General features: G+C 37.9%; 1 protein-coding gene across 1 annotated transcript in view; it reads left to right on the top strand.

The window, feature by feature from the left end:
- LOC136239163 (E3 ubiquitin-protein ligase TTC3-like) overlaps positions 1–20,307 on the top strand; it is a 50,482-nt gene extending 30,175 nt beyond the window's left edge. The window contains exons 17-38 of the mRNA XM_066029899.1: positions 2,643–2,854; positions 3,642–3,768; positions 3,857–3,974; positions 4,191–4,300; positions 5,760–5,858; positions 6,975–7,200; positions 7,517–7,644; positions 7,972–8,013; positions 8,133–8,236; positions 9,575–9,760; positions 10,226–11,579; positions 14,337–14,476; positions 14,849–14,917; positions 14,973–15,069; positions 15,226–15,302; positions 15,356–15,440; positions 15,660–15,755; positions 16,965–17,325; positions 17,635–17,755; positions 19,167–19,473; positions 19,732–19,890; positions 20,010–20,307. Of these exons, the coding sequence (XP_065885971.1) occupies positions 2,643–2,854; positions 3,642–3,768; positions 3,857–3,974; positions 4,191–4,300; positions 5,760–5,858; positions 6,975–7,200; positions 7,517–7,644; positions 7,972–8,013; positions 8,133–8,236; positions 9,575–9,760; positions 10,226–11,579; positions 14,337–14,476; positions 14,849–14,917; positions 14,973–15,069; positions 15,226–15,302; positions 15,356–15,440; positions 15,660–15,755; positions 16,965–17,325; positions 17,635–17,755; positions 19,167–19,473; positions 19,732–19,890; positions 20,010–20,102 (4,311 nt within the window). The 3' untranslated portion in view covers positions 20,103–20,307. The remainder of the gene's footprint in view (positions 1–2,642; positions 2,855–3,641; positions 3,769–3,856; positions 3,975–4,190; positions 4,301–5,759; positions 5,859–6,974; positions 7,201–7,516; positions 7,645–7,971; positions 8,014–8,132; positions 8,237–9,574; positions 9,761–10,225; positions 11,580–14,336; positions 14,477–14,848; positions 14,918–14,972; positions 15,070–15,225; positions 15,303–15,355; positions 15,441–15,659; positions 15,756–16,964; positions 17,326–17,634; positions 17,756–19,166; positions 19,474–19,731; positions 19,891–20,009) is intronic.
- The last annotated feature ends 374 nt before the right edge of the window (positions 20,308–20,681 follow it).

Below are 20,681 nucleotides of genomic sequence, written 5' to 3'. Positions count from 1 at the left end.
ATGTTACTGGGTGGGAAAGTTTCAGATCTCGTAAGTTTGGCATGTTGTAAACTGAGGTCGATATGGAGTTTTGAATGAGAACTGCGATGGATGGCACAATCAAAACTGACATAGGAATTAGTTCACCGGATTGTGTCTCTACTGTGGCAGCTCCAAGTCTCTGGCGTGATGTAGATGTGGTTCCAAAGGATTCCACTGCCAAGTCGACATGTGATGTCGAAGAGATCTACAGTTTATTTGCCATTTCAGCAGAAATAAATCAGCAGTGTGCTTCTTCGTCAAAGAGAATGTTGGCTTGGGTCTTGACACCACTAACGATGACAGGTGCAATAGCAGTCTTAAGTAAACAGGTTATGCTCTGAGGAGTCTTACAGCATGATTTCAGTGTAAGAAGTCCAGCAGTGTTGGTGGGTGTAGCACTGTCTGCAGTCTTGTTCTTATTACGGGGTGTCTCAAGTGTGCTAGGTTGTTCAGTGTTGTTACAAAGGCTGGTATGATGTTTCTTCTTACACATTCTGCAGCGAAACTTGATGGGCACTGGGAAACCCTGTGGTGGGCCAAACAGTTAAAACAAAGATTGTTCCCCTTAACTATCTCAAGACATTTCTGGTAGTCGGTGACACCATCAGTTATGTGCAGCATGAAGCCCCTTGCAAAACAAAAATTGATGCTTCTTCTTGCCATCAGGATTGTATTGCTTCTTACTAAGATGGTCTGAGAGGCCACATGGAGGGAAGCTGCAGTTGACTTTGTCATGAAGTTGTGTGGGTCATACAAGCTAGACTCAAACACTCTGATTTCCTTCAAGATTGCTGCCATCAAGTCTGCTAGAATCCACTGCGTGTTGGAGTGTTCATGAGCCAAGTTCTTATGGATTTCTGGGGATAGCTTTGCCATAAGGATTGGTACTAGGATGTCTCCATATGAGTGTTCAGATTTGTCCAATGATGACAATCCCCGTATGTGACCTTCAACAGAATCATAGAAGATACATAAGCTGGCAAGACTGCTCATAGAGGATGGCATTTCCAGGAGTGCCTTCAAGTGTGTATTAACTAATTTGGGTGGTTGAGCATATCTGTCTTCTAGCAATGTAATTGTGTGAGCATAGTTTGCATCTGTTAGTGGTAGACCAGCAATTGCTCGAGCAGCGTCTCCTTGTAGCTGTGTCTTCAGGTATGTAAACTTCTGAATGCCACTTAGGTTAGGGTTGGCATGGATCGACACATAGAATGAGTCCCAGAAAATTTTCCATGTTAGTGGGTCTCCTGAGAACATGGGAAAGGTTAGCTTTGGGAGACGACTGTTTGCAAACTGTCGGGTATCTTGACTCGGTGTGAATGTGTGTGCCGGTATCGTGGGGTTTAAATGTGTACTCATTGGTGACTGATACAAGCTCTTGGGGGCAAATGCAGTTGTAGTTAGTGGCCTCTGTGGACTGATACTGTTGAGTGTGGACATGTGAAAATTGCTGGAATCAGAGGAGTTGTCCCAAAGGTATCACTAAATGTTACAGTTGTTACTGTAGAAGACTCTGATACATGGTGTGCTATAAAAGTCTTACTAATACTGTTGTGTTCTGTTGTTTAAATAACTGAAGAGGAAGTATTGCTATTCTGTGTAGCAGCATTGACTGTACTTGCTGATTCCCCCACTGACTGTTCAATATCTTGTAATTGTGGTATGACTGGCTGTGCTATGAATGACTGTCTGGTGGTGTATCTTGTGATTGTGGTATCATTGACTGTGATGTTACTAAAGACTGACTAACTGGTCGTGAAACTTGGTTTGTACTTTTTAACTCGATATACCTTCTAGCTCTGACGATCTTATCCATAATCTTGTCGTTTATCTCTTCCGTTTCTAATACAGATGATTCTATCTCGCTGGCATCATCATATGTTTTCAGTAATTTTTCATCGATTTGTGTCATCTTCTCCATCTTTTTAGTGAGCTGTTCCACGGTGTTGTTTAATGACGAGATAGTGTAGTCATCGAATTCTCCACCAATTAAACCGTCGATCTTATTAAAGAGTCGAGTCAGGTGTCCCTTGTATCCACTACGTGAGGCCAGTAGTCAAGTCTGCTCCATCGATCGGTCCGCTAAAACAATGGCAACAATAACAGTTCAAAGATAAAAGTGGCATGCCTTGGCGGGTATCGTTAAGAATAGTTTGCTACAGTACCACGACTTCTGCAACTGGGGTTAGAATGAGAATTGATAGTAGCCAACCGATCCTGTTCACAGCACCAAAGTAATGTCTGTATGATGACGGGGAGGTCCAAAGCTAGGAGAGAATGACTCGGTACAGTGTGATTGATACGGATGAATAATAACGCACACCACACACACTACTACATTACATGTGACTATCTATTAGATCATAATCATTATTCTAATTAAAGTTTGTCAATTCTCTGCACACATATTAGGGTCACCTCAATATAAGGACACTTTAATAATCAGATAATCAGGACACTAGTCCATACTTCCTTTTTACAGTAAATTAGTATAGAATAGTAGATACACATTTTAGAGCCACAATATCAAGTCACTTTTCTGTGAACATGGTCCTGTTGTGTGTAACAGATAAGGTTCACTGTAATAGAGTTTATCCCCCTTGTCACTTTGTACCCCTCAGACACAATGGCACAGTATAATGAGCACACTGGAGCACAACAAGTTGATGGTCACTATACACTACTCACTAGGAACAGCAATATGGCAGCAGAGAAGAGAAGACTATGTTGTTCAGGCCATGTATCACTTTAGAACTATCACCACAAGATATTCTTCAGTCCTATTTCCACCGGCTTATTACTATCTGGGAAAAGCTAATGCTGCACTGCACTTGTAAGTTGTGCTGTATAACCCATGAGGAGACCTGTCAGAACTACAGTGGACAATGCTTTTCACAATGGATTTTTGATGACATATGAAGGGTCCAGTGCTTATATCCCTGAGCATGCAATCTGTATTTATTTCCCTGAGGTATCATTTTACGCTGTTAAAACATGGTCCAAATTAATGATGTTGACCTAAGAAGCAACTCAACTTTTGTTTGAAGTGAATAGCTCATTCTAATCCAAAATTATATAACTATTTTATTAGTGATAAAATTGGGGGTCTAAATTACCAATGAGTAGGTAACCTTATATAAATGGCTAATTTAGCAGTCATAACTTCCAATTCACCTATTGACTTCAAATTAAAGCCAAGTTATTACATTAAGCAAGACCATTAATTTGAAACCATGTAAAATAATGCCTCAGGGAGAAAAGGCTAATAGGATGTAAAGATGGCTGTAAAGATGGCTGTAAAGGTCACCAAAGGTCAAATCTGTGATTGTACTATATCAAAATATAAATGTCATAAGGAGTGGAATTTGTGTGGAAAGCTTTAGAATTGTATCAAAAATGATACATTTTTTGCACAATGCCACTCTACTACTACTCGATGCTTGGAAACAATTTTATATTAAAATTGATTGTGTAAGTATAGCTACTGTTGAAGGTGCGACATTAACAAAATAATTACGTTATTAATTTTAGGCTTCGTTTGTCCAGTATCTTGTAACCAAGCTAACATGGGTGTTTGGATAATGGAGGTAGTATTTTATTGTCTTATTCTGTGTTTGTAGCTACATTGAAGCTCTGAAGGATATTCACAATGGATTAAACCACATAATGCGTAGTCGTTTTTTGACCACATTCACCTATCCTGGCTTACAAGAAGTGATTGAAGACTCACTCCTTCATAATATAGAGGTGCTCATTATATAGAACTGTATGATATGTACTGGGTTTGTGTGTTGTTTCATTTAACACATTCACTACAAATTTACTTGTTGTATAGAATAAATTACGACAATTAAAGCATCGCTGCTCTCCCAAGATCTTTGCTGATGCTGTGTGTCGCTACAGTAACTGTCTTCAACACCATATTTCAACTGATATCGTGCGAGATGACCCAGGTGTGTGTGTGTTTGTGTGTGTGTATGTTTTTGTGCGTATGTGGGGTAGCATCAGCCTGGTAATCAAAAAGTTGCCTGCAGCTGGTTATGGCCAAGTTGTTATTGTTGTTCCCTTGAGCAAGAAACTCTATCCCATGCATAAAGGGGTGTGTTACTTCCTTGTAATGTACATGTGTTCATTAACAATTGTATTATGGATTATATTCATCACTTTAGAGTTCAAAGGTTATGTGTCACTATGTTGTACTGAACGTTGTGTGGTTGCCTTCCACTCTCTCTGTTGGAGGAGACTTCGTGAGGATAGTGTTGACCATCAGAATGATAAGGTGTGTAGCACTTCTCTCTAGTATTTAGTACAGTGGTGCTGTGTAGTGTGACATTAGTACTTGTGTGTACTATCATATGTGTTTAAACATTTGTCTGCAATAATGTAGAAATGATCTAATATTCTTGTACTATCTAATGTTAATGGTAGAGACATCTCTATTAGGGCTGAGCGATACTACCGTTTTAGCGATATATCGCGATGTTTTGAAAGTATCGATATCACGATATTTTGTTATTAACTATCGTGATACCATGCCTATACATAACTGTCATTAAAAATCCATTTGTTATGCAGTACTAGGCTAAGAATTCTTGTAAATGATAAAGTCCACCCATCTGGCTTCCCCTGCAGAGAGGTGTGAACACCATAACAACCTCAAAGCATGTGTTACAATAACTGTTACTGTAAACAAGGATGATAGTGGCTAGTTTGTTATCACCTATAAGGACTTCCTGCGGGAATGCTGAGCAATATGCTATGTAGCACCAGCTATGATTGACTTATTTGTAAGTATCGTGAACTATTCAGTATCGTGAATAGTTGCTTTAGTATCGATCGTGATACCAAAATGGCAGTATCGCTCAGCCCTAATCTCTATAGTGTTCAATACTTCTAGCACTAATGCTGTTTTGTGTGTGATTAGCAAGGAAACAAGAATGTGGTAGATCTTCATAGGTACACAGTATTGGACAGCCAGATAAACAACCTTTGGAAGTTTGTGTTAGTATTTGTTCAACTACCAAAAGGGAGAACTACAAAACTGCTACATAGATAAAAGTATTTGATTGTATGTGACATGCCTTTAATGTCTGACATAAGTTTGACTAGCCTTTGCTATTGTTCAAGACTTATCATTTTCCAAAAGTAGCTTATCCAAACGACCTACATGGAAATAAGATAGCATACACACACACACACACACACACACACACACACACACACACACACACACACACACACACACACACACACACACACACACACACACACACACACACGCACACACACACACAAAGGTAGTAAGGACAAAGCATAAAAACGTAAATTAAATTTAAGATCAGACCAGGGGATAAGACAATAACGAATACATTCTGTATAATTATAACATGTTTAAAACTATTTCACATGAGCCAATGCAAAATGGTTACTGTACTACAGTTGATGAACAGTTCAGTGAATATTTTGTTAATTTGGACTTTGTGATCATATGAATTTGTGAAGGAAAACAAAGCGATTGTGAGACTTCAGAATCAACGGCAAATGGCAATTACCGATTTGCCACAATAGTCTCCATATTACTTTTATCAAATAACCTTAAACAATCGTCCACAGTGAATATCAAATATATCCTTATTGGAAGGTCTGTTTCTTGAGAATAATATTTTAGCAGCGCTAAGGGTCTTGTATAATTCCATTCTCAGTTATGTTAGCAGATCATTGTCAGTTTCCATTTTTAGGAGTATCTTGGAGAAGTTTGTATTACTGAAGGTTGTAGTGGTGTGACCAAGTTGATAAAACATTATGAAGCAGTTGGACGGCCAAAGATCATTGCACAAGTTAGTGTTATATATGTAAATGGCTTTTATTTTATATAAATGATATTTCAAATTTTTGTGATAATTATACCGTAACTATGGTAGTACTATATATTAAGTGTTTATTGAGATTTTCACTAAAAATGTTGTCCAGTAACCAGCCTCATAATGACAGTATTGGATTGGTACCAAAGTTCCTTCAGTGTGTGACCCAAATGCTTCCAGTAGCTTGCTATGATGTCATTCAGTGGGATGTACCTACTGACTGACTAACTAAGAAGCATGACTCAATAAATGGCCAAGACTATACATAGTTGTTTTCTTCTGCTTCAGCTAGACAGGTGCCTTTTGGCATGCCACATGGACATACCTTTGTCCTCTTTTTGTGTCCAATTTCATTTGCTGACAGTATAGGGTGTCAGTTTGCAGTAGTGCATATTTTTCATATTTTTTTGTAGTCATCGGCTTGATTTGACACTTCTGACTTCTTGTCCTGATTTTAAAATTTTTTTTACAATGCTATATAAGGATCACTTCACTTTTAGATGATTGATAGTTGAGGCGTATTCATATGCAAACTGATATGTCTTGCACTGTTTTTTTTCTTTTAATGTTGTTTTTTTATGTATGGGTTTATCAGTCATAATTATACTACTAAAGTACGTTCATGTTGAGCTGAATCCTCAAAAACATTTAATAACTCATGGATGCAATTACACATGATCTTGAAATTTGGCTCATTTGTAGTACTGCTTGATCCGCTAAAAATATTTTGAAATCTTTTTGTTCAAATGTTTGACATAATATTTACGGCCAATCAAAATTTTCCCAATACATTACCTATGGGGAAGCCATATAAGTGCAGTGTCCATTACAGCCCTTTCCCGAACTTGTGATGGAGCCAAACCGTACATGTCTGTTGTTGACACCTTTGCTGTTACCAATAATCATCTTGTTGGCTGAAATGTTAACTCTGTTGAGATAAAATCCACTTTTAATTTTTAGCTGTTTTTCAGGATTCAGCTCAACGTGAACATACTATAAATAACACAAACAAATATTTGGATTATATACTAAAATTCATACAATCTAATATAACAGTCATTTAGATATTTAAGTAACTCCTATTATCTACAGGCTGATCAACCATTGGAAGTAAATGAGAAAAAGGAACCACACAATCCAAAGGCAAACCGCACTAAGCCGAGTAGCACTAAGAAGTTGCAGAAGATAATTCATAGACGGCAGGAGAAGGTAGCTGAATGGCATCAGAAGAAGGAGAGGGAGGCTTTGAATTCTCAGTCATCGAAGGAGAGCTGTGAAGACTCTGTAGCAACTCCATTAGATGAAAGTGTAGAAGAATGTACGTGTATAATGTATGTGTAGTGTCTGTATGTGTGCGCGCGTGCGTGCGTGCGTGTATTGTGTGTGGTGTGTGCATGCATGCATGCATGTGCAGTGTAGTGTGTGTGTGCGTGTGTGTGTGTGTTCTTAATTCCATTTACTGAGATCAGAAATGCCATACTGCCTTGCACTAGTGTAGATGTAAGACAGATGTACATGTATACTGTATACGCGTACTGTATGGTATATGTGTGTGTGTCTGTAGTGTGTGTTTGTATGGTTGTGTAGCGTACGGTGTACCCAGTTACCATGCTCTATGTCACACATACCCACAGGGCGTAATGGTAAGGTAGACACACCAGATCAAGGAGAAGTTGATGTCACTGATGTTGGAGATATGAGGAAAGGTGGCTTTGAAGTACATGGCGGCCTTGAAGTAGTGCATAGCAGCAAAGATGAAACAGTTAAGTGACACTACCAGATTTCATGAACTATAATTGTGACCGGGCCTGCGAAAATAGGGCATGTGGGCACAAACTACACCCCATCACTCTACTGGTCATATCTCGGTGCTGGAAACGTATATTTCCATTCTGTAACTTGCATCATGATGCCAATTAAATACTGACTAAGAGCTGAACATTGCAATGCCATACCATAATGGTGCAAAAAGTTATGAGTGATGGAAGTGTGAAAAAGTAGGCAAAAATCATGTGCCCACATGCCCTGCCCTATTATCGCAGGCCCGGTCACAATTTGTGACTAATTCTTCTGTCTCCTCCATTTGTAGGAATCTAAACTAAAGAATAAAGCAAAGAAACGTAAAATAAAGGTAAGGGTTTTACTCTGACAATGGGAAACTTTTGAAGTAAACATGCACCTAGTTTCTTCATGGTTTTGGTTGACTGTGTTTTTTAAAAAAAAATAATAAATTTTTATTGTTTGTTTTAGCAACGAGAGAAAGAGGTAGTTTTAACAGGATTTACAATAGTTGAACACAGTGGAATATCAGCCAGTGCTGACATTGATGAGTCAGGAAATGTACAGAAACAAGAGTTAGTTTGATGTGGTGTACTGTTGAACTTATGTGTAATGTGGATGTATTGAGACCAACTAAAAATGACCTAATTATCAAGGTGTTTTTGTATCTAGTGTAGAACCTTAACAGATCACACACGCGTTCGCACACACACGCGTTCGCACACACACGCACGCACACACATACACACGCATGCATGCACGCACACAGAGAAACAGAGATAAACCAACATGTGATTTTATTTCTACACTATGATACTATAGCTAGCAAGCTGTGATGAATTGTTTTATGATTTCCGTTCTCCTGAATTGATATCTGTGATGAGAAACAGATTCCCCTACTGAGCTTGCTATTATGTGTATCTGTATATGTGACCGGGCCTGCGAAAACAGGGCATGTGGGCACAAACTACACCATGTCACTCTACAGGTCATATCTCAGTGCTGGAACAGAATATTTGTATTTTGTTGCTTGCATCATAAAGCCAATTAAATTCTTACTAGATGCTCAAAATTGCATTGCCATAGCATACTAGTACAAGAAGTTATGAGTGATGAAAGTTTGAAAAAGTAGGCAAAAATCATGTGCCCACATGCCCTATTTTCGCAGGCCCGGTCACATATTGTGTGTAATATTCAACTGTTAGTAATTAGGAACTCTTACTACCCATCCACATAAACGTTTTTATTGAGCATGACTAAACTACAGTAGAGATCTTTGGAGAGACTGTGTGGTAACTTCAAATACACTTAATATACGGAACATCTTTAACCAAAGCTGTTGGACCAGGTGTCCTACAGACCTTCAGCACTTATGCTGTAAAGCCTTAGTAAATAAATTTTTATAGAAATAGAAATTTGAAAATGCAGTAGTTTTTGTATATTGTTTTGCTGTCTTTTTGATACTGCCGCAAGTCAGTCACATATATTACAGAAGAACTACACAAACCACCTTATGAATGTACAGTAAAGTAGTGTATGTGTATTGAAGCTGATTCAAATACATGCAGAGACTAAAAATATATACCATCCCAGCTATAGAATGTGTCTATTTAAATGTTGAGAGCCAAAACTAGGCTATAAATGCCAGCATTGCATGGTATGCAACATGCTTAATTGTCTTGTTGCACTGTTACAAGTAAATATTCCTTAGCCCCACTTTATCCACTATCACCCCTGTGCCTCATGTACTCTAAGAAGTAAACACCTAGGCCAGAATAGGCAGTGGGCTTATTCAGACGTCAAAATAGTTTATATAAAATAAATGCCTGTGCTTCTATATGGATACACATGGTATATGCATAAATAAACTGTGTCACGTGAGGTTACAGATTTTTTCTACTTCTTTCATCCAGACAACCTAAATCCCCATGGAATAAGGAAGCTCCATTCTCTGTTCCACCTCACCTCCGAGACCAGCATGACACCTTTGAAGAACTGCAAGGAGGAGGGGCTACTGTTCCCACCAATCAGAATTCAGCAGCAATAGCATCAGTGTGGGGTACAAGTATTAATAAAGCAGAAGCTGATAATCTACTATCGTAAGTCTATCCATGTTGTATAAGCTATAACCTAGCTGGTATAGAACAACCTGTAGTGTAGATTTCCTATGTTAATTGTACTGCTTGTAGCATATAACAGACACATAATATAAGAGCTGACCAAAGTACGTTGGTACCTTATCTACAAAGACAAGTAACCTATGCCAGTTGTAAGCAATTTCTGTGGTGGAAATGTTTATGATGTCTGGGAATAGAGTTAACCAGTACATGTAAATTAGCTACGGTATTTATAGTAGGTTTGAATTTATACCCCGACGTATATATTATCTTTTTTGGGTAATACTGAGGACACATGGTCGTACCCTTTGTGAAAGTATTGTACGAAGGTTGTGTAAATATTCTCTATGTTGTAATTTGTTGACCTAAATTTTTGCTATTGTTAAATGATGATGAACACATATTTGGTTGTTCTGCTCCATGGAATACTTTCGTTACCTCATAAAGTTATTTTGTTGAGATAATGGACAAACATGGTCCAATGGAGATCGATGATGAAAGGTTATCAGGACAGTTAGCTATTTTGCCAGAAAACTCACAAACTCTTATAACAAATTTTGGTGGGTTAGAAAAATTTCTTCTATCATCAACAGCATTTGTGAAGCAAGAAGGACTGATATGTTTAGCAGAGTATGCAGCTGTGGTAGCTGCTTCAATGAATAGCAGTGGTGGTGATCAAGATATGTTAGTGGCTGCTTCAAGTGGTAATAACTTTAAATCCAGAGAGATGATGATAAAAGATACACATGGAATGAACTATGGATCAACCCCAATGGGGTACTCACTTAAACAAAAAGGACTTAATAAAGTTGGTAAAGATCCCATTTATGGGGCAAGTAAACAACCAGGTAATTCCACTGGGGTTTCCCCCAGCAAAACACCATATTCTATAAACAGTAATAATACAAAATATGAAAAAAGCACAAAAAAGAACACTGCCATTCCACAATCCCAGCGTCTGGTGACTCCTACACTTGGGGGCATGAATGATCCAATGATGACCTCAGGAAAATCTACTCATTCTGATAAACTGTCACACTATAATCAAGGTGCTGGTAAACATGCATCAACAAAATATCAAAGCGTTAGTTCTAGTCTTGATCCTATAGAAACACCATTAGCCTTTTCCAGCACTATTGATAGAAGAATTAGTGGAATTTCAAGTTCTGCCAGCACCGAGCACAGTCAAGAAGCACCCAGTATTGAAGATGAGATTATTGGAAACTTGTTTGATTACAACAACTTTGGAACTGGTAGTAGTAACTATCTCTCACCATCCACTGATGGATTTTTTCCTAATGCCTACCCTAATGAACAGGGCGATTCCACCATGCTGCCGGACATTGCCACAGCTACAGCAGATACTGAAACATTCAACAAAACTGGTAAGAAAACTGGAGCTGTGGTGAATGAAATGGTAGTCTCTCCTGATGTGATGAGCTCTGCTAAAAGTATGAAAATGATGAACTCGACAACCTCATACACTTCTGGTGAGAATGCCACTAACTTTGACCGCACTATTGGATCACTTGGCAACAGTAGCACTCGTCATATGGAGCCAGTATACCTTCCACCTCCACCAGTACAAAAGGCCACAGATAAAAAAAATGCTACAGTGATGACTGATCAGGTATACATCTATTCTGAGAACTATAAGGAGAAATATGAGACTGAAGTTAGAGGTCGTAATGAACTGTTGAAGAGACTTGAAGATACCGAAGATCGACGAGTACAAATGAGTAATGCTCATGCTATGGAATTGGATCGAGCTGTGAAACAAACTCGAAATGATGCTACGATGGTGAGTTCATCTACTGAACTAAATGTGTATATGTTTATATGATATGTGTACTTGAAGCATTTGTATTGTATTGTTAGATAGCTTGCTATTGAGTTACGGTAGTAAAGGGCTTCTAAAGTGACATGCACTGCCTGAAATGCTGTCTTGAAAATTCTTCCTAGAATCATCTTTACGAAATAATATTAGTACATTAATGTATGATACCATCTAAGTTCAGATACCATCTAAGTTCAAAGGAGAAAAGTGTGCTAGAGTATATTTCCTACTTTATTTTCCTTTGTATGGCAATAAAGCACATTTTGTGTGATTGTGACACAGCCATAAACACGACCCACAGCACTGGCATCCCTAACAAAGCTGTCAACAATGTTACCATAGCAATTAATAACAAATTAATGGCTATGCATACAAATGTTTGTAATTCCGCTACAATAATTATACCATTCAGTCTTAAATTGTTCATTGAACTGTCCATCATTGTAAGTCCAGCAACTTGGTTAGATCATAGATAATAGAGTACTTAAAAGGGATAGGAAACGCAATAACGTGACGTCACAAAATACGTACATTTCTATTGGAATTCTGTGTATCACGTCACGAACATACTCGTTACGCTTGCTGCGCTTGTATCAAAGAGGAACAAATTGTTGTAACGACAGAATTTTGTAACCAACGACTGTGAAACTTCGCTACAATGAACTCAAATAAGTAATCGAGGGAACTAGGATGGTACCAACCCTCAAGGAAGTTATGCGCAAAATTAAAAGAGATTGAAAGTTAAAAAAAAAAAACGGCCCAAAAATTACTTTTAACCACTTTACTTTCTTCGTAAATATATTCTATCCTTTTAACTGTGGTAAACCTATTCCTTACCATTTAACAGAGAGAACCAGAGGAAATATCAGAGCAAAACAGGAACTGTTGCTTGAAGAAATGACTAAATATCTTCCATTTTTTACCAAAAGTTTAAACCACCTTGCATTACAACGCAAGGGTAAAAGACTGTGTTGGTTACACGCCTAGCTTAGCGCAATATTCGAAAGTGGAACCGACTATAAAAGAAGCGGTATGGATGAGGCATGAAGGTACTATGAGCGAAAGTATGACGGCGTGTGACAATCATGGTAAATGCGATACGCTTTGTTACAAAATCTACGGTCTGAATTCTCTCGCCAGAATCTCTCACAAAGGCCTAAATATTTGTTGTAATCTGTTGGATTACTATTTACACTGCTTAGAACACTAATTCCCATGCTTGAGCACAAAACTGTCTTGTCCTTTCAAGTCACGCGTAACGGAAATCAAACCTGAAATCGCTTGCGTTTCCTATCCCTTTTACTCTATTATCTATAGTTAGATTCAGTGACCGCTTGATATTATCACCTTCACCTTTGTCTCATTGATGGCTACGCTCACGAACAACAATTAGATAGCTGTACAAACTGTTCATTCTCACCTACTAGCCTTCCTCAGTCATTTTCCTCGTCCTCCTGTCCCACTACTTAGGTGCAGAGAGCACATACTTGTCAGAACCCCAAAAGGCATGGTGAGTTTGTTATTGTGGTGTAAAATGGTGGTTGTACATGCTTCATTTGGCTTCCAGTCTTGCAACTGTGGTCAGACAGGCAAGCAGACAGGCAAGCAGACAGGCAGGTAGGGAATGTAGAAGAAAATTCAAAATCCATCATTTTTTTATTTTAAAAAATCTATATCTGACCGATTGTAAGTGTTTTCATGTTCTAATGCTGTATATACTACTTAAAGCACTGCTTACGCTTGTGCACTACAGAAAATATAGCACTCAGGTGTGGTATCGAGCCAAGTATAGCACTCGGCAAAAAAGCAGTGTTTTAACTGGTTTAATTTATGAATCCGGAGATGCAAATAAAGAAGTAATAGTTTATCACAACCCAGAATGCCACGATGGAAGTGATAAAACTGATGCCTACTCCTGATTAGCAAAAGGATAATTTGTAGCCATTAACACCAAGTTATCACACAACCTGTGATCCATTAGATCCAGAATTCACTTATCTTTCCTTGGTTGTCATCTTCTTCATTCTACGAAACAATACTCAGGTGTTCATTTCCCATATTAACACACAGCATATTTAGACGCAACAAAATTATTTAAAACGTTTACGCTCACCCACTGTAAAAGATATTGAACATCCAGTAGATAAACTGTAACTGCACGATAGGTTCAAGACCACGCACATAATGTGAAGACTATACCTCCTCCTTTGAACACAATGACCACATCTCCTTATTGGTTTAGATTGGCTGACTTGAATACTCTAGTACAGCAGTTATACTCTAGTAGAACAGTCACACATGTATAACGATGTATACAACAGAAAGGCAAACAAACCAAAATAGAGATCCAAGAAATAAAAGTAGTGAAACGAGATTACTGATGGTATTACAGCATACCTCGGTAGGAAAATCCCTACTTCAGCGTTGAACATAACAATTGTTATAACATGTCAATGATTTTCTCACAGAACTACGTATGCTGTAATACCATCATTCATATCCCTACTTCATTTTAAATAAAATTATTATACGTACTAGTATAATAGTAATACAAGATTATGACAGTCTTGTGTTGCTTGCAGTGTATAGTTTAAGTTACATGTGTGCTTTGAGAAGCATATAAATGGAATGTAGAAGGACCCCAGACTCTCTTTGCTTATTCCAAAATGCTTGTCAGTTTGGATCACAAATTTGGCTTTTAAGTCATTCTACTTGTTACAGGAGTGTCAAAAAGAAATACAGTCATATAAGGATCAGATGAGGGAAGAGAACAATAAGATGATTGCTGAAAGAAAGGAACACCAGGAAGCTTTGAAAGCCATGAGGAATGAGATCAAATCACTTAATGAGAGATCTGACAAGTGAGTTATGATGGGCATTACTCGTACATACTCCTTGAAACCATATCCTTATTAGTGCTTGAGTGTATAATTAAACAAAGACTGTAGTCAATTGTTCTTGTCATATTGGAGAAATGTCCTAATTTCAACTGTGTTATTGTATGACAGTTTTTGGTGATGTAGAAGAGCAAGACATTACCAAATTCTTTTATTGGCAAAAATCTTCATCGAACCCACTAGTAGCTGAAAGAATAACTGAATGAAAAACGTACACCAGTGTATATTTGCTAATATTTCACATCAGAACTTGTACATGCTCTATGTAAATAGCTTTTAAACTTACTGATGCTTCGAATTTTCTCTTACCTCAGTTTGTACAATTATTCTTTACAGATTGAGAAAGGAGTTGCAGGCTAAAGCTGCTGAAGCACAAAATCAATTTATGAGATTTCAAGAAGACTTGTAAGGGCTGTCATCAACATTTTCATCATTGACTGACTTGTTGTATTGTGTGTAGAGAGAATGCTCATAGAGAGAAGAAAAAAGCTGAAGATCGTCTGAAGGTAGCAACCGAGTCCCAACAATCATCATTACAAAGAGCAGTAGATGCTGAGGTGAGTTTTGATTGTCTGTGGGTAACCAGCTTGTTCATTTCTTATGAATTGTTTTGAACTTGTGTCACGTAGTATGAAAAAGTAGTTAAGCTGTCATACTTGAGTAGTTGTTGTAGATTCTATCTGTCAGTTATTTCATTATAATATTGCTTTTAGATACAAATGTTGACAATGTTACGTGAGTTCACGGTGAAGGAGGTTGATCGTCGAATAGTTGAGTGTGATAATATCTGGTCAGTACATTTACATGGTGGTGATTTCTATTTGTTGCCCATCACTGTTTTAGTGTTCGGCTACCACCCAACTCTGAGGCACACAAGGAATGGACAAGTTATAAAGATAATATGAAAACTACTGTTGAACAGTATAAAGTGAGTGGTTCAAATAAATGAACAAAAAATCTCACTTCCTCTTCAGTGAAGCATTTATGGCCATTTCAAGTAGGTCCCAAATATTCGGTGCTCAGGCATGGCTTATGATCTCATTATTTTAAGCCACATTTATTCCCAAAGGTAGACATATCAATGTAGTTTACTATGCAGATAGCTATGTTAATTACAATATATCTTTTTTGTGGCTACGTATTTTAGACATCAGTGGAGAGTCATATGGAAGAGGTTAAGAGAGGTAAAGCATTATCTGTCCTGGGACCTTTGAAGATCACACCACCACAACCTCCACCTCTGGTGAGCTTCTAGATACATTTTTAAATAATATCATAGGTTTTTGCAATTGAATTCGTCGGTTTTGCAATAAAATTCGTCCTGTTTGCAATTGTATTCGTCAGTTTTGCAGTTGAATTCATCCCGTTTGCAGTTAAATTAGTCGGTTTTGTAATTGAATTCATCGCGTTTGCATTACAATTGGTCATAAACAAAGCGGCTCCAAGAAACCAACCGTTCTTTAATAGGTGGATTATTTACGCCATGGAGAGTTACACTTGAGACACTAGAAGGTAATTGGAGCTGGTTTTACGTGAAGCTGATAGCTGTCTTACAAGTTAATTAGTTTGTTCGCGAGTGACCACACCCATCGCCAATGGCATAGTAGAGTTTGGAATGTTGCTGGATAGGCTGTAGAGGAAGAATTATTGCCTTATGTTTATAAAGAGTTGTTTACTACTGTTGTACTTGAAGCAGTTCTTGTAGCAGCTACTACATCATGTTTTCATGTTTTCTCCAAGTGCCATTCTTGTTATGTACGAATTTAACTGCAAAATCGATGAATTCTATTGCAAAACTGACGAATTCAATTGCAAAAGTGACGAACTTAATTGCAAACGAGACAAATTCAATTGCAAGGTCGCTGAATTCAATTGCAAAAACCTGTAAACTAGCTAACGGACACTTTTCTGTTATTATATATAGCTGTACTAACTTAACAAACAATCTTTTACTAATACTAATTCACGCACAATGCTTTTTATGATAGTGTACAGCAAGCTGTGATGAGTTGTATAATGATTTCCGTTCTCCTGAGTAGTCTGAAGTGATGAGAAACAGATTCCCCTACTGAGCTTGCTATTGTATACATTCCTTTAATATAGTGAATATTAGCAGTCAGTGTTCATTGTTAAATTTTAACATGTACAGTAGGACCTCCATTATCCAAACACCTGTGTGCCAGTTAAATCATAAAAGTGTTCAGATAAGTGAATTTGTTCAAATAAATGAAGCCCATTCATTTATATACAGAGTTCTGTTCAACTACTCTAATAGAACATACACTTACTCTAATAGAATGTTCACCTAATGACGAAATACTCTAATAGAGCAGTCACTTATACTTTTCGGATAATCAAGGGTTCAGATAATCGAGGTCCTACTGTACTAGTATTTCTAATTATTACCAGATCAGCTATTTAAGTGTCACCATCTCTTTTGCAATTTTTGTAGCCATTTGCACAAATGCCACCTCCAACTGCTCCACAAGCCCCACCTCCATCTGCTGCACAAGCCCCACCTCCAGCAGCTGCTGCAACAACACCAATGTATCAGATGATGCCACCACAACAGCAGATGACCCAGGGGCAGAATATACGACCACCACAGCCACCAGTATCCATGCAAACAGGATACCCCATTAGACCCCCCTACCACATGGGTCAACCAGGATTGATGGGTCACCCACAACAACAACAATGGACTGGTCTGGTGGAACAAGCACAAATACCAACACAACAACCGATGATGCAAGATATGGCTCAGCAACAGTTCCAACAACATCCAGAGGGACAAAATGAAATGATGGCAGCGGGTAAGGAGAAGATAGACAGAAACCTGTTCAACATTTGAACACAAAAATGTTTATGTAATCCAGACACTTAATTAAGGTCTGACAGTAAGTATCTCATAAACTGACGTCAAAAATCAAGACACCTTGATGTTTGTCCCAAGGTGTCCAGGTTCCACTAGTGTCTATGTATTAAGAACACCTTTAGACTGACCAGTTGTGGAAAGATGTCCGGTACATGCTAAGGGATACTTGTACAGATCACACATGTGTTCTCGTTTTTCAGGTGTCTTCAATACTGTATTCAGTGTTATATTGTTGTTACTACAATAGGTACAGCAATGGGTAATGGTCAACAACAAGCTAATAATAGTGATGGGAGTGTGACTAAAGCACAATCAAGTTTTGACCGTATTGTAGAACGCCTGTCTGTGGAGTATCCTAACTATACTAAGTGAGTTGATAAGTACATCAAATATGCAAAGGTGCATATACTATGGGCAAGAGTAAATAATGGAGAAGAGATCTATCTGCCATATACTGCATCAAAAATGAGCATGTCAATGGACCTTATCCGCAATGACATCATAATTGACAAAATGGCCGTGTTTATAGTATGTTCACGTTGAGCTGAATCCTGAAAAACAGCTAAAAATTAAAAGTGGACTTTTTCTCAACAGAATTAGCATTTCAGCCAACCAGATGATTATTGGTAACAGCAAAGGTGTCAACAACAGACACATACGGTTTGGCTCCATTACAAGTTCGGGAAAGAGCTGTAATGGCCACTGTATTTATATGGCTTCCCCATAGGAAATGTATTGTGAAAATTTTGATTGGCTGTAGATATTATGTCAAACATTTGAACAAAAAGATTTTGAAATATTTTTAGCGGGTCAAGCAGTACTACAAATGAGCCAAATTTCAAGATCATGTGTAATATTGCATCCATGAGTTCTTAAATGGTTTTTGAGGATTCAGCTCAACGTGAGCATACTATAGTGTGGGAACTTCGTATGTGATCACTAAAATGAGCTGATTTCACGACATGGAACTATTGGATAATAAAGGTAAGAGGTTAGTTAGCGTGATATAGTGATGCGAAATAGTCCCACCAGACAAAACCAGATTTAAGTTTTGGTATTGATGCAAAACCATGTGCATTTGTCTTGTGATTAAGTATGTGTGCCTTACCTTACACCTTTCTGCAGTATGTAAATGTTAACATAGCGAACCGCCATCTCTCCCAATGCCCTCTGTACAAAAGTGCCCACACTATCGGCTGCCATTTTGTGCTTTGACGCCATTGTAGATAAGGTCCATTAGAGATGCCATCTAGTAGTGCTGCCAGTGTCAGACATGATTTAACACTTCAAACAGTCTGAGCTGCCAAGTGTTTATTACTTCATTTATCATTTTCTTTGACAGCACTACAGGATGGCTTCTCTATTAGACCTACTCAAATTTGATGTAGTATATGGCAGTTGGATACTCTCTCTTCCATTATTTACTCTTGCTATGGGAATTCACAAAAAAAAGCTGAAGGTTTCTTACAGTTAAACTTGCTTAGCAGCTACCACTTTAATAATAAGACCACATTGTTGAGTGGTTTTGTTACAAAGAGACAAGTGGTTCAGAAGATTAATAAGCTAATGGTACACATTTGGCTACAAAATGTACGTTGTTATAATTGCCATCATAACAAAGCTAAGGTACAGATCTCCTGATAATACAGTTTGTGTCAATCATGTCTTGGTGTCTACTTTATGACCTCAGTCATTTAAGCCATAGGTCTCACTGTGTACCAAATTTAAATCATACGTCTTACTAATGTTAATACGTCTATTATGTATTTAATTTATTAGGGAGGAGTTTAAGTCAGTTCTTAAACAAGTCAGGGAACAGCAAGGCAAGTTGTCCAACCGATCAATGGACTACATCATACAACATATGAGAGATGTGATAAATGCTAAGGAGAATACAATGACACCCACACTTGGTCATGTTCCAGCAGTCACCAGTCAACAGCAACTACCAGTGTCTTCGTCCTCACTACCAGCTACTAGCAGTGATAGCTCCACCCTCACCAGCGGCATGGCTGGTAAAACTGTTGCAGCAACAAAGAAACAGATGACAGAGAAGGTTACAGTGAGGACTCTACCTAAGAAACAGGTGTGTACACAAGTTGCGAATGTGGTTTTGAGTTTGTACAGTTTTATAAAACAGTCGATTTGGGGCAACAGTATAACAAGGCTACCAGCCAACTTGAACAGTATCATTTATGTAAATAGTACATCCAGCATGTGTACATTAACTGAATGTTTTGTACTAGCATTTGTGCCTATCCCTTCACACCATAAGTATATATTGTATTCATGTGTAATATGTCCAGTACCGCTGTGTACTACCTGAAACTATCACATTGTGTAGGGACTGAGACCACCATACATTTCACCACCCAGGAAGCCCAACCTTAACCCACTGTACCTACCAGCCTATGAGGATGATAATGAATGTATTATCTGTCAAGAGGATATGAAGGATAATAATGCTGTTAAGCTGCAGTGTGGACATCGTTTCCATAAGGCTGTGAGTGATCATGAATAGTTAAAGTAGTTTCACATTAGGTTTAAAATAGACAATACACATGTGCTGTTTATAACAGTGTATAGTTCATGACATTATCTCCCGTACTATCACTACTACAGTGTATCCACTCATGGTTTAAGGAACAGAGCACTTGTCCAACTTGTCGTCGACATGTCCTCCTACCAGAAGAATACCCAGTGTTGGGACAGTGATGGGACCAACTCATCATGTTTACTATATTATATTGTGTTGTGTTAGTATATAAATGTTTATCATATTATTGGACTGATTATGAACATTAATATTGATGTAGCTATTTTAGCATCCTACACAGTGTAGGGTATATCCTGATGTTAATTATAGTATGTTGTTGGATAATGTCTGATCAAAATTATTGATAGTAATGTTTTCCATTGACCACAATTGTAAAATAAGCTCCTCATGGGTATTATTTATATCACAAAGGTGATATAGCTGGTATAAAAAATAAGATCCAATAATTTCGAGCACTTTACAATTGGCAGCTCTTAATTAAAAGATGTAATTCAAAAGGCCATTTCTAAGCTCACATTCCATCCAAACTTGCAAAATTCCATGACAATCTAGCTACCATGGATTGATTCACTAATCAAACAAAAATGAAACTGAAAGTCTATATAGCTACCATCAGCTGTGACTGAGGTAACCAGCTTGTCGTCATTTAGGAAATTGCACTGTGATAATATTTTGTCACGTGATAGCTACCCTTTATTGTCTGTCGCATAGCTAGATATGTGTTTGTTGCTTAATTG

Source organism: Dysidea avara, chromosome 1 (genome assembly GCF_963678975.1).
Source record: "Dysidea avara chromosome 1, odDysAvar1.4, whole genome shotgun sequence".
Taxonomy (NCBI): domain Eukaryota; kingdom Metazoa; phylum Porifera; class Demospongiae; order Dictyoceratida; family Dysideidae; genus Dysidea; species Dysidea avara.
The sequence above is the reverse complement of the archived record's forward strand: the minus strand, read 5'-3'. Positions and strand labels throughout refer to the sequence as shown.